The 21501-nt window shown below is 51.2% G+C and overlaps 1 protein-coding gene across 4 annotated transcripts in view; it reads left to right on the forward strand.

The window, feature by feature from the left end:
- Positions 1–21501, forward strand: part of BMP7 (bone morphogenetic protein 7) — an 84684-nt gene that overhangs the window by 60253 nt on the left and 2930 nt on the right. The window contains exons 4-7 of one of the 4 annotated variants that reach the window (XM_081559348.1): positions 13573–13770; positions 18661–18737; positions 20198–20412; positions 20555–20665. In XM_081559348.1, the coding sequence (XP_081415474.1) occupies positions 13573–13770; positions 18661–18737; positions 20198–20412; positions 20555–20621 (557 nt within the window). In that variant the 3' untranslated portion in view covers positions 20622–20665. Of the gene's footprint in view, positions 1–13572; positions 13781–18660; positions 18738–20197; positions 20413–20554; positions 20666–21501 lie in introns of all 4 variants that reach the window. The other 3 variants (XM_081559350.1, XM_081559349.1, XM_081559351.1) reach the window with 3 other exon arrangements.

The raw sequence follows: 21501 nt of genomic DNA on the forward strand, positions 1-21501 counted from the left end.
AGTCACACTAACTGGTTTATGCATCACCTGAGCCTGCTTTTGTGCTGTAACAACAGAGCTGAGTAGTTGTGACAGCGACACTATGGCCCAGAAAGCTGAAAATATTGTTTTCAGAAATGCTGTTTACAGAAGGAGTTTGCCACTACCAGAATTTCTTAAACTGTGTTCTGTGAAGATTCATGATCAGTTACATGCAAGAAAGGCTAGGCTGGATGAACTAAGCAGGTTTCACTGCAGGACTTATCAGAGCCTTTATTTTGCCGATGTCCATTGTGAATCTCCTGATAGGGTCAACAGCATAGATGAATTCCAAACTCATTTGGCAATAGGTTCATTCAGTTCTTCTTTGTCCTTAAAAGTCCCTGTGGAACATATTGGAGATGGGGCATAAATGAGGGTGAGGGAGACTTGATTGCTCTCTTCAGAGTGACCTTTTCCCTGAATTTATGGATATGGGTTTGACCTGCTAACTTGACCTCAGTGGGTCTGGTGCTCCTCTGTCCTGCCTACCCTTCTGGCTCGGGGTGGCTTAGGTTTGGTTTTTCTCTTAAGTGACACTCAACCCAGTGTCAAGCCTGCCAGCCCCTTTCTCTCCCACACCCAGGGTCTTTGTCCCCCACCTTTTGCTGAGGCTCGGCATTTATTGAGGTGTCACAGCCCAGTGGTTAGAGCCTGGGCTCAGGAGCTGGCTAAATTCCCTAGTCCCAGCTCTGCTGTTTCTAGCCACATGACCCAGGGTGAGTCACTTAATGTCCCTCATCTGGAAAATGGGGTTAATAATAGCTTCCACCTCTCAGGGTGGTTGTGAAGGATTAGATGAGCTCATGCCAGTGAAAAGCTTAATTGCTTAACATGTGGTAGCTGCTAAGCACAAAGTAAGTGCTTTCTACCATTGTCTCCTATAATCCTCACCACTACCAGTTGGGTGGATGCTATTATTAACATCTCCGTGGGACAGGCGGGACAGGCGAGGGAACTGAGGCCCCTCAGGGGTGTTGAGTCTCCATATTCCATCAGCTGCCTCCATGCAGGAGGAGTATAGCCTAGTGGCCACAAGATGCTGCCTAGAGTTAGGGTAAGGGTTTGATGCCGGGCCCCTGACTTGGTGCCTCCCCTCCTCCCCTTCTAATGGGGCCCTTGGGGCTGGGCATGGATGCTGCTGCCCTTGGACCTGACTTGTCCAGGTGCCATGCACGCTGAGGCAGCAAGTTTGGTGCAGTTGCCCGAGTCAGGGAAGGCCCACCCACCCACAGCATCTGGGAGGGTCAGAGCATTCAGTGGCCAGTTGAGCATGTGAGTTTTTGTATCTCTGAAGGGGGGATGAGATAAGAAGTGAGGGAGCCCAGCATTTCTGAGACCACAGGCTCCTGGCTGGGAAACTTTTCCTCCGCAGGGTTCCTTCAGCATCAGAATGCCTGGGGTGGCAGGCACATTGAACATACAGATTCCCGGGCTCTGCCCCCAGACCCTCTGATGGCGAGTCCCCAGAGATGGGCCCAGGAATCTGCCTTTTTTCACAAGCTCCTCAGTAACTTTGGATCTGGCCCAGTGATAAGATTCTGGTGAAGTCATGCCCTGTGTTTTGGGATACGCTGTTTATAAGATGGTGCTCAGGCTGGCCATGTCTAAACATGAGTTCAAACCTTTTCATGTTGGATGCCTACACAGGTGAAAGGCCAGCGGGGCCTGCTGGGGAGTCCATGGATGCTGGGGTCCACGTGATGGGCAGATTAGTGGGCAAATACTGTGTGCCAGCCCTGCGTGGCCTGTGGAAACAGCCTGGTCCCCGCCCTGGGACCACCTGCTAGCTGTAACATGAACTCAGTGAGGGTTGCTGCCTTGGACAGCACCTGCAGAGGATGAGTTCCAGGGCATGGCACCCGCGCCCAGCTCCCACTGCCCCATCTGGGAAGAGAGGGGATGGGGCCCTGAGCTAGGAGTGCAGCATCTTACAGAGAGCTCACTTTCATCCTTGTGAAGTACAGGGGTTACAGACCTCCTTTCCTGATGTTTGGCGTGAGGTGAGGTGAGCCTGGGTCTCCAAATGCCGCCTGAGACCACCCAGGAAGCGTGTATCTGTTTCCTCTTCCCTCCAGCTGCGGCCCTCCTGTCGGAGAGTGTGCACAGCTGGGGCCTCCGCCAGCCAGCAGGCCCCTGCGGGAGAAGCCCATAAACCCCTCGGGCACCTGGGGCTCATCAGGAACCTAGTGGGGAGCCTCATCTCCGAAGATGGGATGCTGCGGGAAGGAGGGCTGGCGTCTGCTGTCCCTCCTTGCACAGAGGAGGACAGGAAGCCCCTCCCCCGCCCCAGGCACACAGGCTGGGCATCCCCCAGGAGAGGGGAGAAGGGGCCCCCTGAGCGGAGGGGACCCTGACACTAGAGTGGAGGGCCTGCCAGCTGGCAAGGGGGCTATCCAGGCAGTGCTGCTGAGAGCTGAACCCTCACAGCCTGCCTGGACCGGGGGGTCTCGTGCAGGAGCAGAAGGGGGTCAGGCCTGCGGCTCCTGCATTGACTCCAGGGCCCAGGAGCCTGGTGCTCCAGGGGGTGGCCTCATCTGATCTTGGGAGTTCAGTCCAACCTCCTCATGCCATGTCCCTTGTTCCTCGGGCATGATTATGGCTGGGAGGAAGAAAAGAGTGAATTCATGTAAAATGCTGAGCCCTAGGCCAGCACCCTCTCCGCGGAATGACGTCACCAGCGGCCACACCTGGGGGCAGTGTGTCATGAGCAAGCTCCTGCTGGGTGCACATCCGGCCATCCAGACAGAGCCCGGGACCCTAAAGCGACTTGGTTTCTGCCCGGCTGTTCTCTCCAAATCCCCTCTCCTGAGAAGAGAGTTTGAAAAAGGACCCAGAAAACAGTGAGTTTCCCACAGGACTAACTAGAGGAGCCAGTGTCACTGAAGTGGCCAGGGGTCCTCCCTCCATTCAAAAATATTAAACATTAGGTTTATAACCATCTGGGTATAACAATGAATATAATCCTAGCTGGATTAAAAATGAAAACATTGTCTCCAGCCCTAAAAACCCCATGTTTTGTGTTCTGATTTTAAGAGACGTTAGAATGTTTTCCTGGGCCCCTAAAAGTACCGTGGGCCTGGCCACAGGGCCTGATGGACATGTCAGCCCAGGGCCTGCATGCCAGCCTGGGGAGTGAAGATGAACCCTCTGAGCCCCAGCACCTAGTGGTCAGAACCAGCTTCCTACAGTCAAGGGCCTTTTGGCCCACGTTGAAAGCACATTTATTCACTCAACAAACATCTGTGTGGAGCTCTGATGGGCCGGGGGACCTTTGCAGACACTGCTCCAGGTTGAACAAGTCAAAGCTTCTGCTGCCATCCTGAGGACGGCTCAGGGGGGTTCCTGCACATGGCATTCCTGATACTGCTTCCCATTGCCAAACAGCAGCGAAGTGAGTACTGATTTGGGCTGGAGACTCTTACATCTTTGCAGACACAGAAGCACCTACTCGTTTGTTCCCAAGACAAGGGTTCCAGCCTCTTGACCTTACTTACAGGATCCTCCTTCTCTCCCTTGTCTGCTTAAGAAATCACTGATGGCTCGGGAGAGCAGTACTGATCAGCCCCAGCTCCCTGACCCAAGAATATAATCTGAGGGTCTCAGTTCCCCACTCGTAGGGGACCTCCAGCTTCCTGACCTCCCCAGAGCTCCAAGACCAGAAGGGCCCCTTCTTCTCCCACCCACCCATCTCTGCCTTCGGGAGGCAGACTCGGGCTTGTGCTGGACTTCTGTGTGCAGAGAGGGCCTCGGGCTTCTCTCCAGGGCCGCAAGAGTACATATCCCTATTCTTGATCATCCCAGATGGGATCAAATGGGATTGCGAGGCACTTAAAGGATTGAGGGCATATGCTCTGCAAGTGTGGCGCTGGCCGCAGCAGCTGGGGACAGCCCCAGGAGTGAGCCGATCGCCCACAGAGGCCGAGGAGACTAAGCCCCATCAAGCTGAGGTTGGCGAGCAGTCCACCTGAGGCACAGCCGGCTCCCAGGTGCCTTTGCCCTTGCGATTGCTTCACATCCTGTTTGTTCAGAAGCCAGAGCGAGAGAGCCGAGGAAGAGGCCTTGATGACCCAGAGGCTGGGATGGATCCTTCCAGGGCTGGTGGTGGGCACTGGTGGCTGGAGTGGCCTTGGGAAATCAGGGCAAGGAGATGTCACAAACATTAACTGTGTTCTCACTGGTCACTTAGGCTTTGGTCCATCGAGAGAAGTGGCTGGAATTAATGTGTTTTGCACAATGAAGAAGGAGCATTCTTATGCTCCGGGACTCTGAGGGGTAGCCGATAGCTATAGGCCTGGAAAACAAAGAAGCCACAAGAAAACCAAAATGTCCCCACTCTCTGCAGTTGAGCTGCACCCCCTCCTCTCCTGGGCAGCCCATCTTGTGCTTCTTGTCTGCTCCTGGGCTCTTCTGAGCTGGGCGTGCCATTTCTGCTCAGGCCACTGGGACCTGCCAGCCATGGCCTGATGTGCTGGCTCATCCTTGGTCCTCAACTCACTTCCCAGAGTCCAACATCCACACCCTTGCCCACCTGGCCCGCCTCTTGTAAGGACCTCCCCTTCGAGCCTCCATGGATCCCTCCAACTCCTGGAGGCCCCAGAGGTGGTCTGTGTCCATGCCTGGGCAATCTCTCCTTTCTGCTTTTCCAGCCACTTGCGCTTGGCAAAGGCTCTGTAGTCCATTGTAGCCTCCAGTCAGCTTACTCCATCTGTAAATGGAGTAGCTAGTAGTCAGTGGGCTTCCCTGTTGGCTCATACGGTAAAGAATCAGCCTGCAATGCGGGAGACCCAGGTTCAATCCCTGGGCTGGGAAGATCCCCTGGTATGGCAACCCACTCCAGTATTCTTGCCTGGAGAATCCCCATGGACAGAGGAGCCCGGCGGGCTACAGTCCACAGGATTGAAAAGAGTCAGACACAACTGAGTGACTAAGCACAGCACACTGCATAGTAGTCAGTAGTCCTGCCTGAGGAGCCGTACACAGAATGGGCCCCGCACAGCGCCTGGCACGAAGCACATATTCAATAATCTGCTGTGAACCAGCAATGGGTAGAGCCCACTCTTCCAGGAACCCTTTCCTCGGCAGATAATAGACAGTAAAGGCATCTTATCTCACGGGGACATTTTATGGTTTTCTTTACAAGTCTAGAATTACATGGATCTGGGTCAGTTAGTCCAGAGATCAGCAAACCATTTCTGTAAAGTGCCAGATGATAAATGTTTTAGTTTTGTGGGTCAGACGCTCTCTGTGAGGTTCCTCAACTTGGTCATTAGAGTGGCAGTGAATATATGTGCTAAAGCAGATGGTAGATGTGTGCATGGATGTGCAAGGCTTTGTTCCAACAAAACTGTATTTGCAAAAAGATGCAGAGGGCTGGATTTGGCCCATGGACTTTAGTTGGCCACCCCTGGTTAGCGTTAGCAGCAGACCCAGCCCTGCCAGGGAAGCAGAGATGCTCTGTAGCCTCCCTGGCCTCTCCAGATGGCAGGCGGGATGATGCCAGCCCTGATGGACTCTGAGAGTGTGCAAAAAGTGTGGGGAATGGGCAACACGAAGGACTGCACCTCTGCTTCACATCACAGAAATGAAGATGTAGGTCCACACAAAACCTGTCCCTGAACATCTCATGACACTTGGGCTCACCCACGCTGGAAACAGCCCACATGTCCTTCAGCCGCTGACTGCATCACCAGACTTCGTGTATCCACACTATGGACCATGAAACTCATGGCACCAGGAGAGCATCTCAGAGACACGTGGGTTGAAATAAGCTGGCACAAAAAACTAGGGGTGCCTGTATATGAAATGTCTAGAAAGTACAAACCTGTAGGGATGCAAACAGGTCAGTCATTGCTAGAGTCTGGGAGTCAGGGAAGGGGGTGACAAGAAAGCAGGGTTTCTCCTCCTTGGCACTGTTGGCATTTTCTGTGTGTTTTTTGGGGGTGGGCATGTCCTGTGGACTGTCGGATATTTAGCAGCATCTCTGGCCTCCACCCGCTCCATGCCAGTAGCATCCTTTGCCCCAAGTTGTAAAAACTGCCTCTGTCCCCTGGACGGGGCAGGCTCACCCCTGGTTGGACGCACTGAGATTAAGCAGCACAAGGGGATTCTTTGGGGTGTAGGTGCTGCCCTGTATCCTGATAGAGGTGATGCTGAGATGAACCCATACACACATTAAAACAGATCTGTTGACCAAAAGAAGGTCAGTTTTTGTTGTTCAGTCACTCAGTCACGTTCGACTCTTTGCAACCCCATGGACTAACACATCAGGCTTCCCTGTCCTTCACCATCTCCGGGCATTTGCTCAAATTCATGTCCGTTGAGTCGGTGATGCCATCCAACTATTTCATCCTCTGTTGCCCCCTTCTCCTCCTGCCCTCAACCTTTCCCGGCATCAGGGTCTTTTCCAACGAGTTGGCTCTTCACATCAGGTGGCCAAAATATTGGAGCCTATACGTTAATTTGAAAACAAAAATTTAAGAAAAGCCAAAAGGTAGAAACAGAATACCCCACAGACAGGCAAGCCATGAATTAGTCTAAGGACGAAGAAATCAGCAGTTGGCAGAGTTATCTACCTGTTGGGTGGGTGGGAGGCCTCCCCGCTGTGGTTGTTAGAGTCTGTGGCGGGGTCAATCACCATCACATGCCGGGAAAGGCTTTCTATCTTGGCTAAAGGAGCATATCTTGGCAGATAAAACACAGATGCCTGGTTCAATGTGAATTTCAGATAAACAGCAAATGACTGCATAGTATAAGTATGTCCCATGTATTGCAAACATTATTCATTTATCTGAAATTCAAATTTAACTGAGCATCTTGTACTTTTATTTGCAAAATCTGATAACCCCATCCTTGGGCAAATCTTCAGGGTTTTTTTTTGTTGTTTTTTTTTAAACCTATTAACTCTTGTCTAGGGCTTCCCAGGTGGCTCAGTAGTAAAGAATTCACCTGTTGATGCAGCAAACACAGGTTTGATCCCTGGGTCGGGAAGATCCTCTGGAGGAGGAAATGGCAACCCACTCCAGTATTCTTGCCTGAAAAATCCCATGGACAGAAGAGCCTGGCAGGCTACAGTCTCTGGGGTCCAAAGAGTTGGACACCACTGTGTGACTAAGCATGAGCACTAACGCTTGTCTAGAATATAAATCTTTTTCAGCTTTCCCAAAGATACAGACCTATGTTAAAATAAGTTGTGTCTCTTTTGCCTAGATGAATGTCCCCCACCTCAGTCCCTCTGCCTGATACGTTTGACTTGGCTCTCTATTCAGTGTGGTTTGCCCTGGACATTTAGAGACAAATAAAACAAATACTTGCAAGTGCTAAGTGAAGCCCATATATTGTAACATCATAAAATGAAAAGGAATTCCTCTCCCAGCCAACCCACGCGTCCTCTCCCCCAATATAACCTTTCTCTGCCCTTTGTGGGGATATTAAAACAAAAATAAACTTTATGTATGTACATATCCGCATATGTTGGTATACGCTTTAACTTTCTTTGCTCCCCTGTGGAATCACACCGTATCATGTTCTGCCTGTCACTTGGCAGCCCTTCCTTCTGTCGGCCTCATGAGAGCCTAGACCTGTCTCATTCCTGTCGGAACACCCCTCCACCCTCAGGCACAGAGCCGTGCTGGGCTCTGGGCATGTGGGCGCCAAGGATATTTGTAAATAGATGAGTGGATTGTTTAGGTGGCTGGTTGGTACTCCATGCCATGCCCCCTCATCCAATTGTCCTGCTTTAACAAAGCATCACATCGTCTCTGGGTTTCACATCAAAAAACTTGACCACAGTGACTTCCCTTTTGCATGTCTGTGTTGCCTGGCTTACTTTCGGGAGGGTATACATAACTGCTGGCTCTCAACCTGGGACATTTTGCCTCCCAGGGGACACTTGGCCAGGTCTGCAAACATGTCGGAGATGCATTTTGGAAGCAGCCAAGTATGCTGCTAACACATCCTACAATGCCCACAACAGTGCCCCAGAGAACCATCAGCCCAAATGCCCAGTGCCAGGTGGAGAGGTGGCTGTATTTGTGATCACCTTCTTGGTGAATGTGCTTTTTTTCCCCCTAAAGTACGATCCCAACTTTATCAAATATGTGCATGAGTAAGAAGAGAAAAGCCTAGAAGGAAAAGCTCAAACTATTTACAGAATTACAGACTTAGCACACTTTTGAGTATGAATTTTGGAAAATCCCTTTAACTGGACCAGGGTTTTTCATGCACTGTAAAATGCAGTAAAAAGGTAAAAGTTTCAACATGTAAATGCTGGGTGGGCTCAGTACAACACGCTTAAGTATGAAACTGCCACAGGTGGCATACTGGTCAGGATCTAGCTGCCTGCACAGATGGGCAGTCAGAGGGCTAGTGACCAGTCCTGCCTCTGATCTCTCCTGCCTGTGGGCCAGAGTTTTGGTGAAACATGCTTTGGGTCCCCTCTGAGAGCTCTAGCCTGTGTGGGGACAGTGGGTGCAAGGGACCATCCCTGACCTGAGTTGCTGATTATTTGTAGGAGGACAATGTGTATTCAGGGCCCAGAGAGGCCGCCCTGAGCACTATGGGGGTCCAGGGGAGGGCATGGTGGGTGGGGGCTTGTTTCTGGACCCCCATTTGGTTTCCCCTCTCCCCACTCTATCTGCTCCCCACACACCAGCCCCAGTGGGCCTCTTACGACAGAACTCTGGCCCTGCCACATCCTCTGGGGCTGCTGTCACACCTAGAACATGATTCCAAGTCCCCATTGAGACCTCATGTGACTCACTGCTGACCAGTTCCCCCTCGTCCCTGAGCACATCTCCCTCTCTGGTTAGCTCATGGGGGCTGCCACCTTGTTTGGTGCTATACCTGGCATCAGCACAGCACAGTGCCAGGCACACAATGCGGGCTCCATGAATCATTGTTGATTGAACTACTAAATGAATAAGCAAGTTGTTTGTTCAAACCTGGGATGGAAGAGGACAAGGCAAAGGGATTTGCAGATGCAAGACCCCTCAGCAGCCACAAGAGATGAGATCAACATGCATTTCATTGACAAGGAAAGATGTCCACAGTACGTTGCCCCCAAACCAGTTTTTTTGTGAAACAGCAAGGACAGCACATCACTAGGTAGTGTTTTCATAACCTCCCACCCTAACAGGAAGAAAAGCTATGACAAACCTAGACAGCATATTAAAAAGCAGAGACATCACTTTGACGACAAAGATCCATATATATAGTCAAATGTTCGGTTTTGCTAGTAATCAGGTACCAATGTGAGAGTTGGACCGTAAAGAAAGCTGAGTGCTGAAGAATTGATGCTTTTGAACCACAGTGCTAGTCATGAATCTGAGCAAACTCCAGACAGTGAAGGACAGGGGAGCCTGGCATGCTGCAGACCATGGGGTCACAAAGAGTTGGACATTGACTTAGCGACTGAACAACAACAACCCCAAGAGGAAGCCAGGGGATGGACCCAGTTCCGAGTCCTTCATTCCGCATTCTTCCCAGTGACCAGGGTCACATAGTTGATGTTTCAAGGAACACCAGGGAGTGAAGACGAGTCTGGGAGAGAGCTGTCTCCTCCTCACCCCCTGGGTGGCTCTTTGAGGTGTGGCCCTGAGCGAAGGAGGCTCCAAGCTCATGTCAGCCTCCACCCTGTGTTGGGGAACCTTGCCCTCTTTTTAGCACACGGGGCAGCCCAGGAGGGAGGCTGGGGTATTTGTAGCTCTGGGACACGCTGATGTCACAGCTGAGAACTCGACCTTTGGCTCCAACAGAACAGAGTTCAGATCCTGGCTCCACCACCGACCTGTTGTAAGGCCTTCATAGTGTAACCTTTCTTCTCTTTACAAAGTGACATCATGATATCTGCTCCGTGGGGCCATGTAGAGGGTTGGATGGACTGTGAGTGCTCCATCCACTGTTGGCATGGAAGGCATTTGTTCATTTAGTAAATGGTCATTAAATCCATGAGTGCCAGGCACTGTGATAGCCATCCTTATACTATTTATTAAGAAAAACTGTTGCCCAGCATTCAGTGGTTGGATCATCCCTACTCCTGTTTTTTTTTAAATTAATGAATTAATTTATGTATTATTTATTTTTGACCTGCTGTGTGCAGGCTTTCCCTAGTTGTGGCAAGTGGGGGCTACTGTTCATTTTGGTGCTGGGGCTTCTCATTGCAGTGGCTTTTCTTGTTGCGGAGCACAGGCTATAGAGTGAGGTGGCTCCAGTAGTTGTGGCGTGGGCTTAGTTGCTCTGAGGGATGTGAAATATTCCCAGACCAAGGATCAAACCAGTTTCCCCGGCATTGGCAGGCGAGTTCTTTACCACTGGACCACCAGGGAAGTCCTCGTCCTTTTTTTTTTTTTGTACTTTAAAAAATTAACTTATAACTCACATAACATGGAATTCACCATATAGTGATTTTTAGTACATTCACCTTCTTGTATAGTCATCGCACTGTCTAGAGGTCTTCCCCAGAACTGACTTCCTGTCCATTAGCACTCACCCCATGCCCTTCCTTCCCCAGGCTCCTGGAAACCATAAATTTACTTTCTGTTTCTATGGATTTACCTATTCTGGACATTTCGTATGAATGAAGTCATATAATATGTGATGTTTTGTGACTGGTTTCTTTCACGTAGCGTAACGTTTTCAAAGTTCATCCATGCTCTAACATGGATCTGTACTTCATTTTTTTTTATGGAGAATAATATTCCTTTGTATGGATACACCACGTTTTATTTATCCATTCATTAGCTAATGGACATTTGGGTTGTTTCCACATTCTGGCTGTTATGAATAATGCTGCTGTGAATACTTGTGAACCTATGTTTTTAGTTCTCTTGGGTGTATATACTTAGGGGTGGAATTGCTGGGTCGTATGAGAACTCTGTGTATAACTCTTTGAGGAACTGCCAAACTGTTTTTCAAAATACCTGCAACATTTTTATAACCCCGACAGCCGCGTATGAAGGTTCTACTCTCTCCACATCCTCACCAATATTTGTTTTTTGTCTGCCTTTATTTTAGCCATCTAAGTGGGAGCAAAGTGACATTTCACTGTAGTTTTCCATACTCCTGTTTTTTGTTGAAGCTGAATGTTGTGGTGACACAGCTTTTACCTTGAAAGCCTTAATCTTTTCTCATATTTGGTGACAGAAGGGGAATAATCCATACCCACGCTCTGAGTGCCTGTGCTCTGCCAGGCCCAAGATAACTTGCTACCCTGTTCCCTAGTTCCCAAGCCTCTAAGAAGACAGGGTAAGAAAAACCCTAAGATGGCAACTCGGACTAAACAATCAAAGAGGTTTATTCATTTGGGTGATTGGGGCAAGAATCCGGCCAGCTTCAGAGCTGGTTTGATCCAGTGGCTCAGTGATATCACCAGAAATCACATGTCTGTTTTTCTCTCTGCTCTTCCTTCCACCAGCTCACCCCCATTTGGTGATGTAGTCCACCTATGGTTGCCAGATGGTGGCTGTTTCTGGGCTCTCCTTCCTCCTCAATGCTGTCCAGGGAAAGAGAAGTTTGCTCTGAACCCTACACTTGGGAACTTCCATTCACTGGCTCAATTGGGTCACTTGAACCAATCACTATGGCTGGAGGGTTGGTTGCTGAGTATTAGAATACAGGCCCCGCCTGCTATGGCCAGGCTGGAGTCAGTTTAAGGCACAGCTGCCTAAATAAAAATTGAGTTGAGTAGCAAGAAATGGGGTGGGGGAGAGAGGGCATGGATGAGACAATTGGCATTGCCCCTGTTTCACAGATGAGGAAATAGAGGCCCCAGCCTGCAGCTTCCTCATGAGCTGGTCACCAGCAGATGTGGGTTTCAGCCATCTGGAGACCCTCTTCCCTCTGTCTTCCCATTTCTCAGCTGAGGCTGTGGAACCCTGGACCTGGCTGTACTGCCAGTGGCCAAAGCGAGCCAGACACCCTCCCTCAGAGGTGCAGTGACTGCATTTAGTGGATCTGAAACAGCATCGGGTTTTCAGGGAGGCATTTTTATTTTTGCATTTTTATTTTGCCCTAACAGCCTTCCGGGGGGAGGGGGGTGGTGCACAGTTCCTAGGGGCTCGACTTTAATGGTTTCTTTTATAGAATCATTCAAATTATAGATGAGTGAACTCGAGGAAACCCTGCTAAAGAATGCAGGAAAGCTGGCGTTAAGAGGGACTAAGGTGAAGTAGTGGTGGATGGGGGAGCTGTTTTGAACATTGCTGTAACACAGCTAAAGCAAATGCCCCTGATGCTGAGCTGGTCCTTCGACGTCTGGGTTTGTGGACATCTGGCCTGTCTGGAGAGCTCCAAGGGAAGTTGATTCCAGAGTGACTGGGCCCAGTGCCTTCGCTGGCCTCCAACCCCTCTCACCAAACTTGCAGGGACCATATCTGTCGTGGTTAAGCAGACTGCCCTGGTTTCAAATTCAGCTCCCTCACTTCCAAGCTCGTTGTCCTTGGGCAAGTTTTGAGCCTCTCTGAGCTGTTTTGTCTTCTTGCTTTATCTTCCTTTGGAATAGTTATCACCACTGGACATGGTAGTAGTTATTGACCGGGGGGAACTTCTGCAGAAATTAACATTTGTGGCTGGCAATTTGTTATGTAAGTGAATACTGAGATGTCTCCGATCAGTTAACATTGGAGTAACAACACGTTTTAATACGTCTCTGGTCAATAATGAGTTAAGTGTGTATTGACCAATAGCCTCATTGTTGCTGCAGCTGGTAGCCTATTCTTAGCCCCCATCATACTGGACCCACCCGCAGAGCACAGAACACCATGACTGCCTCACCCGCCTTCTCACCCAGTATCCGGGGTTGCCAATTCTCTTGGCGTCCCTCTTCCTCTTGTTCTGGCTTCCTTCAGATCTGTTGCCACCAGGCAGTGCTTGTGCACAGCCTCTGGTGCATTCCCCAGACCTCTCAGATGGAGACAGAGCCCCTGGGCTCAGCCCTCACGTTGCTTGTCTGATCTCCTGGACCACTGTCCTGAGCTAGCATCCAGTCCAATGAGCACTTCCGGTGTGCAGAGGTCTGCTGGGAGCATCTGTGTGTCAAATGGCAGAGGCCAGATGTGAACACAGGAAGGTGGGCCCAGAGCCAGAACCTGTCCTGCCTCCAAGGCTCTCTCTCCTGCTGGTGGAGTTGATTCCAGATGTGGCTGGGCCCAGGTGAAGAGGGATGGGGAGTCAGACCAGAACTCAGAGGTTCCACTGCCTGCCCACCTCTCCCTCCCTCTTCCCTTGGGCGTCAGGTGGGGGTTTCAGTTGGGAGCCTCTGAGTCACACTGTGTCACACCCCTCCTGGCTCCGTTTGTCTCCGCGCACACATCACCATGGGCTTCCTGCCCTGCATGATTCCTGCCTGCCTTCCCCACCAGTGTGCACGCCCAGAGGCCAGGGAGTTCTCTCTGTGACTCCCACTGTGTTCCAAGTTCCTAAGACAACCCGGTGTAGCGTCAGAGCTGAGGCCATGCTTGTGATGGAGGAGTGGCGAGTACACGGATGGACATTGTAAGGTTCAGCTAACATGACATCTGTTCAGTCCTTCCCACTAACCACCTGTTTCCCGTATAGGGCAGAGTATCAACCCCAAATTGGCGGGCCTGATCGGGCGGCAGGGGCCCCAGAACAAGCAGCCCTTCATGGTGGCCTTCTTCAAGGCCACTGAAGTCCACCTCCGAAGCACCCGCTCCACGGGGGGCAAGCAGCGCAGCCAGAATCGCTCCAAGACACCCAAGAACCAGGAAGCCCTGCGGGTGGCCAACGTCGCAGGTACGCCGGGGTGGGGGGTTTACTCCACAGACCCCAAGGAGCCCACAGAGGGCCCCTGCAGGACCCCAGCCAGGGGTGGCTCAACATCCACGCATGTGCTCCACAGATGGTTCTGGAACCCATGCAGCAGGAAGCACCACCCACAGAATCCCTTCCTGCCCAGAGCTCACCATCTTCATTGTGTAAATTGTGTCATAAGTTCATTTCGAAATGCAAGTAGCAGAACATGAGTATCACAGGATGCCAAATCATGTGAAATTTCTAAACAAACAAAACAAGAGCTACAATTAAATGAAGGAGAACTATTAAAACATACACAGAGGGAAGACTTCACCCCATCATCCTAAGGAAGGGAGGGAGAAAAAGTGAGGGGGAGTTGCTGTATCTTTAATTTTATTTCTTCAACTGAAATGCATCTGAAACTCATGGCAAACTTTAACACTTGCTGAACATGGGTGGTAAGATTTTCTTGTAGAGCTTTCCCAGCTCTGGGTTCATCATGAGCCGGAAAAGGCCTGGGGTTGGTGGGAGGAAGTGTGGAAGGGAGTGTAGGGGTGTTTAGAAGGGAGAGGGGGTGTGGCAGAGCAGCCCCCACCCTCAGATCCACATATATTGTCAATAGCTTCTTCTGGCTTACCTGGAAGGTCATTTCCAGAATTTTGAAATTGCTGTTCATTTTCCTTTCCAGGGAAAAGCAAAAATACAGTTACTGTGATTGGTGATGTTTTTTAAGAGCAGGGCGCCCTGCCAGATGGACTCCAGTGAGTCTGTGTGGTTCCAGAGTTTGTGTGCAGAGATTTTGTAAGAATTCTTTTCTGGCAGGTGCATCCACTCTTTTTTAGGCTGCTCAAGTGGAATCTGATCCCCCAAATTAAAAAGCAACAAAATCTCTTCATTTGTATTTTAAGCATGCTCTATGCCAGGTTCTTGGGGGTTGGGGTTCAACAGTGAAAGCCCAGCTATGGCCCACAGTTCATGCAAGGTGGGCAGAAGGGGGCTGTCATTCACAGGCACACTAATCACAGCCCTGGGAGCCAGGAGATGGTGACGAGGGACCCTTTAGGGAGTGGTTCTGAGGAGACTACTTCACGGGCAAGCCAGTGCCCCCAAGGTCAGGCTGGGTGGGCTGGAGACCAGCACTCCAGATAGTGGGACCCACAAGTGGAGGGAGTTTTCATGGCAGCTTTGGCGGGAGGTGGAGGGCAGGCCACGTGGCTGGGACAGGGAGGGTGCGGCTGGGGAGTGAGCAGAGTCAAGTGTCCTCTTGGGAGCCACATCGTGAGTTTGAATTTCATCCAAAGCAAATTTGGAGGCCTTTGCAGGGTTTCAAGCTGTGATGTGGGGTGGGGTTGATAAGCAGCTCATTCTGGCTGCTCTGAGAATGGTGGGGAGCAGGGTGGGGCGCTTGGGGAGGGTCAGAGTAGGGAGACTTGTTAGAGGCTTTTCCATGTCAGGCAGGCAGGAAGTGCTGGCAAATGTCAGCCTTACAAAATCTCCCATGTTTCAGAGGTCTGTCAGGTGTAATGGTCTAACCAAGGTAATGAAAGGGGAGGGACTGCCTTCAAAGTCTTAGAATTGCACACCCAGCTTCCCCCACCACATCCTTATCGAACCGCCATCGTCTCCACTTACATAGCCCCCGGGACGGGGCCCTCACTACCACACATGACAGCTCTTCTACCTTGGCCAGGATCTGCTTTCTGGCTCTCGATTTCTACTTCCTGGTCCTGTTTGAAGTTCACTTACATCCTGCCTGGAAGTTTAATTTAAAAAAAAAACCGAAGCCTGGGCCCCACCACAGGCTTAAAAAACCAGAATCTCGGAGGGTGTGTTTGCCTGCACATGCCCGTTGAAAGTGCTTTGCCTCCTGCCATAATGACTTCCCAGATGGTGCAGTGGTAAGGAATCTGCCTGCCAATGCAGGAGCCACGGGTTCAATCCCTGGGTTGGGAAGATCCCCTGGAGGAGGAAATGACAACCCATTCCAGTATTCTTGCCTGGAAAATTCCCATGGACAGAGGAGAATAGTGGGCTTGCATCCATGGGATCACAAAGAGTCGGACACGACTGAGCGCCTGAGCACACACACACCTCTGGTGATGGGCTGAGAATCCTGCCACAGGGCCACACAAGGAGAAGCCTCTCTCCCATGGCAGCCCTGTGTGTGCTGCAGGGACTGGACTTGTCCTGCCGGCCAGCCTTGCCTCCCAAAGGCCTTCAACTGCTCTTCAGACTGTGTGGTTTGGGGTGAGAAGCTGGGATCCTCACTTCCCTTCCACTTCCTCTCCCACCCCCATTTGGACCCAACTCCCTGGTCATTAGCCATCTTCACCAGATGACCCATGGGGGTGGGAGCTGAGACCAGGCAGCTGCTCAGGCGGGGCTTGCGGAGGTGGATGAAGCAGCTCCTGCTTGCCTGCCCGCTGTGGCTGGGGGTGGGTGGGGCAGGGCAGGAGGGCAGGCCAGCTGGGAGTCCACTTCTTGAGCATCTCTTCTTCCTTTTCCTTGTCTTTCTGTTAAGAAGAGGTCAGAGTGAATAGGAGTTCTGACCACTTCCTCCCAGAGCAGCTGCATTCCAGGGGAGCCTGGAGGAGCCAGGTGTCTGGGGTGCCTGAGGGAAGAGCCAGGGCCCAGCCCATACTGACATGCCCACAACCAGCTTCAGGAGCTGCTCTTGGCCTTGGCCTGTGGGGCCTTGGGCTTCAATATTAAACCAAATATCACTGACTTGTTTTCAGGGTTGGGGAAACTGGCACTGAGGCCCCTACTCACCATTCCTCTGCTCATGGCAGACATTACTAATCAATTACGGCACGTTCTTCTCAGTGAGTCTGCACGTACCTTCAGATTCTTCTTTACTCAGGGCACCAAACAGCCAGCAATGTTGGTCCTCAACACACAGCTTCTTTGCCCCACCCCTGGCCCAGGCTAAAGTGCTCAGACCTTTGTCTTGTTCAGGCTCCTTCACACAGCGTCATAGCTGAGGTTGCTCCTGTCTCTCCCCTCTCCCTTCCACCTGTCTACAGGGAAGGAGGGGAAGAAGGCTTGTGGAGTTGCTGCCCGGGGTTACAGGTGTGGTCACAGCGATGGAGGCCTTCCCAGATTTCCGCTCAGTGTCTGTGCCTTGCAGATGGCACAGTGAATGGTCCAGGAGATTGCTCAGTTCACCTCTGACAGGTCCCTTGGCCTTGACCTTTGCATATGAATGACCACCAGGCCCTCCAGCAGCCGTGCTACCCTCATAGTTGGTGTTCTCTCTCTCTTTGAACCCTCAGGTTAGGTCCTGAGGTGAGGAAGAGGGGCCCAGGACTCCCATTCCTGCTCCATCCTCCCTAACCTCCCTCACCCCCAGCAGTGGAGCTCAGTTCAGACCGTTCCCTTCCTTGCTGCCAAATGCCGACCCCAGCACCGCCTCTTCATTCCCATCTTTCTGCCTACCACCACGCCTGTCCTGGCTCTTGCAGACTTCTAACCCTCCTCTCTATCCCACTCCGTACTTATCCTGGAATCTCCTACCTGGCCCACCATCTCACTTCCTTTGGTTCTTACACAAGCACCACTTCCTCTGAAGGCTCTTGGTTAGCACCCACAGCACAGAGCCCCCAGCACATTCTTCCTGTCCTCCTCTCCTCCCTTAGTTCCTCCTCGATGCTCATCTAGATGGAACGTAATTGGTGTTTACTTGTTTGGTTATCATCTGCTTCCCTCTCTGGAAGATAAGCCCCTCGATGGCAGGGCTTGGTTTCATTTCACACTTGTAGCTCCAGTGCCCAAACCAGTATCTGCAAACACATAGGTGCTCTCTAACAATTTGTGTGAAAGAACAAATGAATGAATGATATACTGGGCACCAATGTAATGAGGGCCTGAGACACCCAAAGGCTGGTGCTCCCTGCCCCCTTCATTGGGATCATCTCACTGGTTCTGAGTATTTCCTAGGGGCCAGGATCCCTCCCTCCTAGAAACTTACCGGCCATTCTGTCATAATCAAGTGTCATTTCCTTGTTGGTTTGTACATTTTTTAAAATATCTTCTCTCAACTCTAGATATAAAGATGTGTGTAAAATTAGGAATATTCACAAAAGCCAACAGAAAGCCTGTGGGAAGTTTTAGATGGAAGAGAGAGAGACTGTGGTTAAGAAAAAAAAAAAGAGAATCCCTCTTGCTTCTGGGTACAGGGAAGATTGTGCAGCGGCAGCAGAGAGTGTGTGTGTGTCACAGAGAAAGGGAGACAGAGACCGACATAAGGAGAGAGACAGAGAAACAGATATTCCTCATGTTTACAAGTGCTCAGTTCCAAACCCCAAATTCCTACCAACTCTACATACTTCTGGAAAACCCCAGTGCATAATTTTCGTTCCTCAGAGAAACCTCAGTGTTGTGTTTTTCTGAAAGGTCAATGGGACTTGACTTTTTGCCCTCTCGTGTCTTCTCGGTGGTGGGGACATTGTCCCAGGCCCTGTCTGTGCCTCCTCCTGCCTCCCTCCACGGGGCTGAGCATCTCGAGGCGTGAGGCTGAGTGGAAGCAGCATACCCCCACCCCATTCAGGCTCTCGCAGCGGCATGACGGGATGCAGGTGGAGATGGATTCCCATACGGAATCCGGGCAGACGTCAGCAACCAAACCAGAGAAAACAGTGCGCACAGGAGGATCCAGAGACAGCTGTGAACTAAGACTGTGTGAGAGATGGGGGCTTTGGTACCTCCCCTATGGAGGCCATTTGCAGGGGGTAGAAATGAGTTTTGAGGCTACAGATGCTTGAACGACTTTTGTATCCAGCTCCTGAGGTTTGCTTGGGATCGCGCCACTGCCTTAGACTGAGGAAGCATTAATACCTCTGTTTCCTCTTCCTCCCCACGGTACTGCACCTCTGCTCCCCATCACTGCAGAAAACAGCAGCAGCGACCAGAGGCAGGCATGTAAGAAGCACGAGCTATACGTCAGCTTCCGGGACCTGGGCTGGCAGGTAAGGGGAAGGGTGGCTGGATCTGCCCTGCTGTCGAGAGCCTCTGGTATGGGCTCCCCTGTGCTCCCCACCATGGCGGTGGGACTGGGTCCCCTATGTGCAGTGAGCTGTGGTTCTCATCTCTTGAGATTCCAGCTGTTTAGTCGTTAAGTCGTGTCCAGCTCTTTTGAAACCCCATGGAATGTAGCCCACCAGGCTCCTCTGTCCATGGGATTTCCCAGGCAAGAATACTGGAGTGGGTTGCCATTTCCTCCTCCAGGGGATCTTCCCAACCAGGGATTGAACCTGCGTCTCCTGCACTGACAGGTAGATTCTTTACCACTGAGCCACCTGGGAAGCCTCATGTCCTAACTAGAGGCTGCAGCGGTGCCTCATGAAACCCAGGAGCAAAAACCTGGTTTCTGCTAGAGACTCAGGCTAGAACCAGAAACTCAAACACTGTGGACTGTGAACGTCATTCTCTGCGTGAACCCCATTGGCATCCTGCACTGGCTGCTTCCCTCAGATATGGCCAAGTCCATGTGCTGGAATCCAGCCACCTGGAGGGTGGGCCCCCACCCTCTGTGGTGTCTGTCTGCCCCTCCTTCCCCCATCTGTGCTTCAGACTCCCAGGGAAGGGGCTGATTGGCCCAGCTTAGGCCAGGTGCTTGTTCCTGAACCAATCAGGTATTGTAGGGCTGGGATCATGTCCTAGGACCATGGCTGACCCCCTCTGGAACCATTTAGCTGAAGCAGGGCAAAGGACAAGGGATGAGTCCTAGAAAAAGAGTATCTCAACTGTTGAGTTTCTATGACCTCCTGGGCCCTTTTCTAGGCATTGGAGATGCAGCCTTGGGCATAGCAAGGTGCCTGCCTTCATGAAGCCCAAAGGGTGTTGTCATGAGATCACCAGGGCCACTGGTTTTGTTGTTCTCCCCTCACAGGGCTTGTACTTCCGTGGGAGGGTCCAGATTCTTCCCAGGGCATTGTGTTCCCAGATGTGCCCTCAGGGCTCTTGTGCACACAGACAGCTTGGAGCCCTCCTGGGATTCTGTCCTCACTCTTAGGATAACATCCACGGTCTAAGGGGTTGCTCACGATCCAGTGTGGAATGGAGCCCCCAGGTGCACTTGAGTCCCTGAGGGGTGCAGTTATTGCTAGAGCGCCATTTCTGTGCTGAGCTGACCATGAGCATCCTTTGTTGAGTCGCACAGTATATCAGGCACTGTGCTGGGTGAAGCGAGGTCTGAAGGCTTTGTTTACAGACCGCCCATGTGCTACCATATAGCAGGGGTAAGATTGATACCCCCGGTCACCTCTGTCTATGCCACCTTCTAGTGAAGAGCCAGTGTCCATTCTGGGCTCAGCCAGCCCCCCTGGTTTTTTCCCTCATTTTTACTGTTGGGACAAGGGCTTCACAGCTGGCTCAGTGGGTAAAGAATCTGCCTGCACTACAGTAAATACAGGAGATGTGGGTTCAGTCCCCAGGTCGGGAAGGTCGCCTGGAGGAGGGCATGGAAACCCACTCCAGTATTCTTGTCTGGAGAGTCCCATGGACAGAGGAGCCTGGCCGGCTACAGTCCATCGTGTCTCAGAGTCTGAAGCGATTGAGCACTCACGCACTGGACCAATGGACCAAGAAAGGCTGCCTCCTGTTTCTTCTGCCTCTGCAGGAGCCCCAGCTGCCCAGAAGGAGGTGGGCTATGCCTTTGACCTCTGGGAGCTTCAGAGTCTGGCCCACAGGGGGAAAGTTTCAGCCTGGAGGGTGGGACCCTGCAGTTCCCACTCTCCCGGTGTTCTGACCACGTCCCCTCACGCTCTCTGCTCTCTCCCCACAGGACTGGATCATCGCACCCGAAGGCTATGCCGCCTACTACTGTGAGGGGGAGTGCGCCTTCCCTCTGAATTCCTACATGAATGCCACCAACCACGCCATCGTGCAGACGCTGGTGAGTGTGGCCTGCGCGCCGTCCAGGGTGTGGCCTGCTGCTGGAGCAGGGCCACCAGATCCGGCCTCATGCCCCTCCAAGCTGAGGCCACAGCAGGTCTCTGACACGTCGTGAGTTTCTGGAGCCCTGGGACCTGTTGCTTTCCTGGGCCCTTCCTCCGTAAAAAGTATGTTTAACAGCATATAAGTATAATCATTGTGTATGATCTTCAACCCTAAAGTGCATTTATTTCTCCAAGTTTTAAAAGCAGCCAGAACAGTTTCATGGGCTCCTAAAAGTATCATGGATAAACATCACTGTGCCTAAGGGCAGTTGTCCTGGCCTTGCCTCAGTCTGGGTTGTTCCTGGTAGTCAGCATCCACCTCTATAGGCTTCCCCCATCCCCTGCTCCACAACATCTGGGCTTCCTACAAGTGAGGCAGGCTTGAGAGTTCGTCCTTCCCAGAGTTCATGTCTTTGCCTCCTAGCCTTGAACTTCGTGGCACAGCCATTCGAGGGTGTTTATTGAGGCAGAATCATCTAATATAGCCTAGACTTGGAGCATCCAATATGGTACCCACTTTTATATGTGGCTCCTGAATACTTGAATGTGGCCAATCTCAATTGAGATGTTTTGCAACTATACAATACTCACTGAATTTTGAAGCCTTAGTATAAAAAAAGTAAAATATCTCATTCATGACTTCTTATGTTAAGTATATATTGAAGTGATAATAGCTTTGAAATGCAGGGTTAAATTATATTATTTAAATTTGTTTCACTTGTTTCTTTTTCATTTTGTAGAGTGTAGCTACTAGAACGTTTTAAATTACACTTATGATTTGCATTTGTTTTTC

This window comes from Giraffa tippelskirchi, chromosome 13 (assembly GCF_054371585.1).
Source record: "Giraffa tippelskirchi isolate mGirTip1 chromosome 13, T2T-mGirTip1v1.2.pri, whole genome shotgun sequence".
In the NCBI taxonomy this organism is placed as follows: domain Eukaryota; kingdom Metazoa; phylum Chordata; class Mammalia; order Artiodactyla; family Giraffidae; genus Giraffa; species Giraffa tippelskirchi.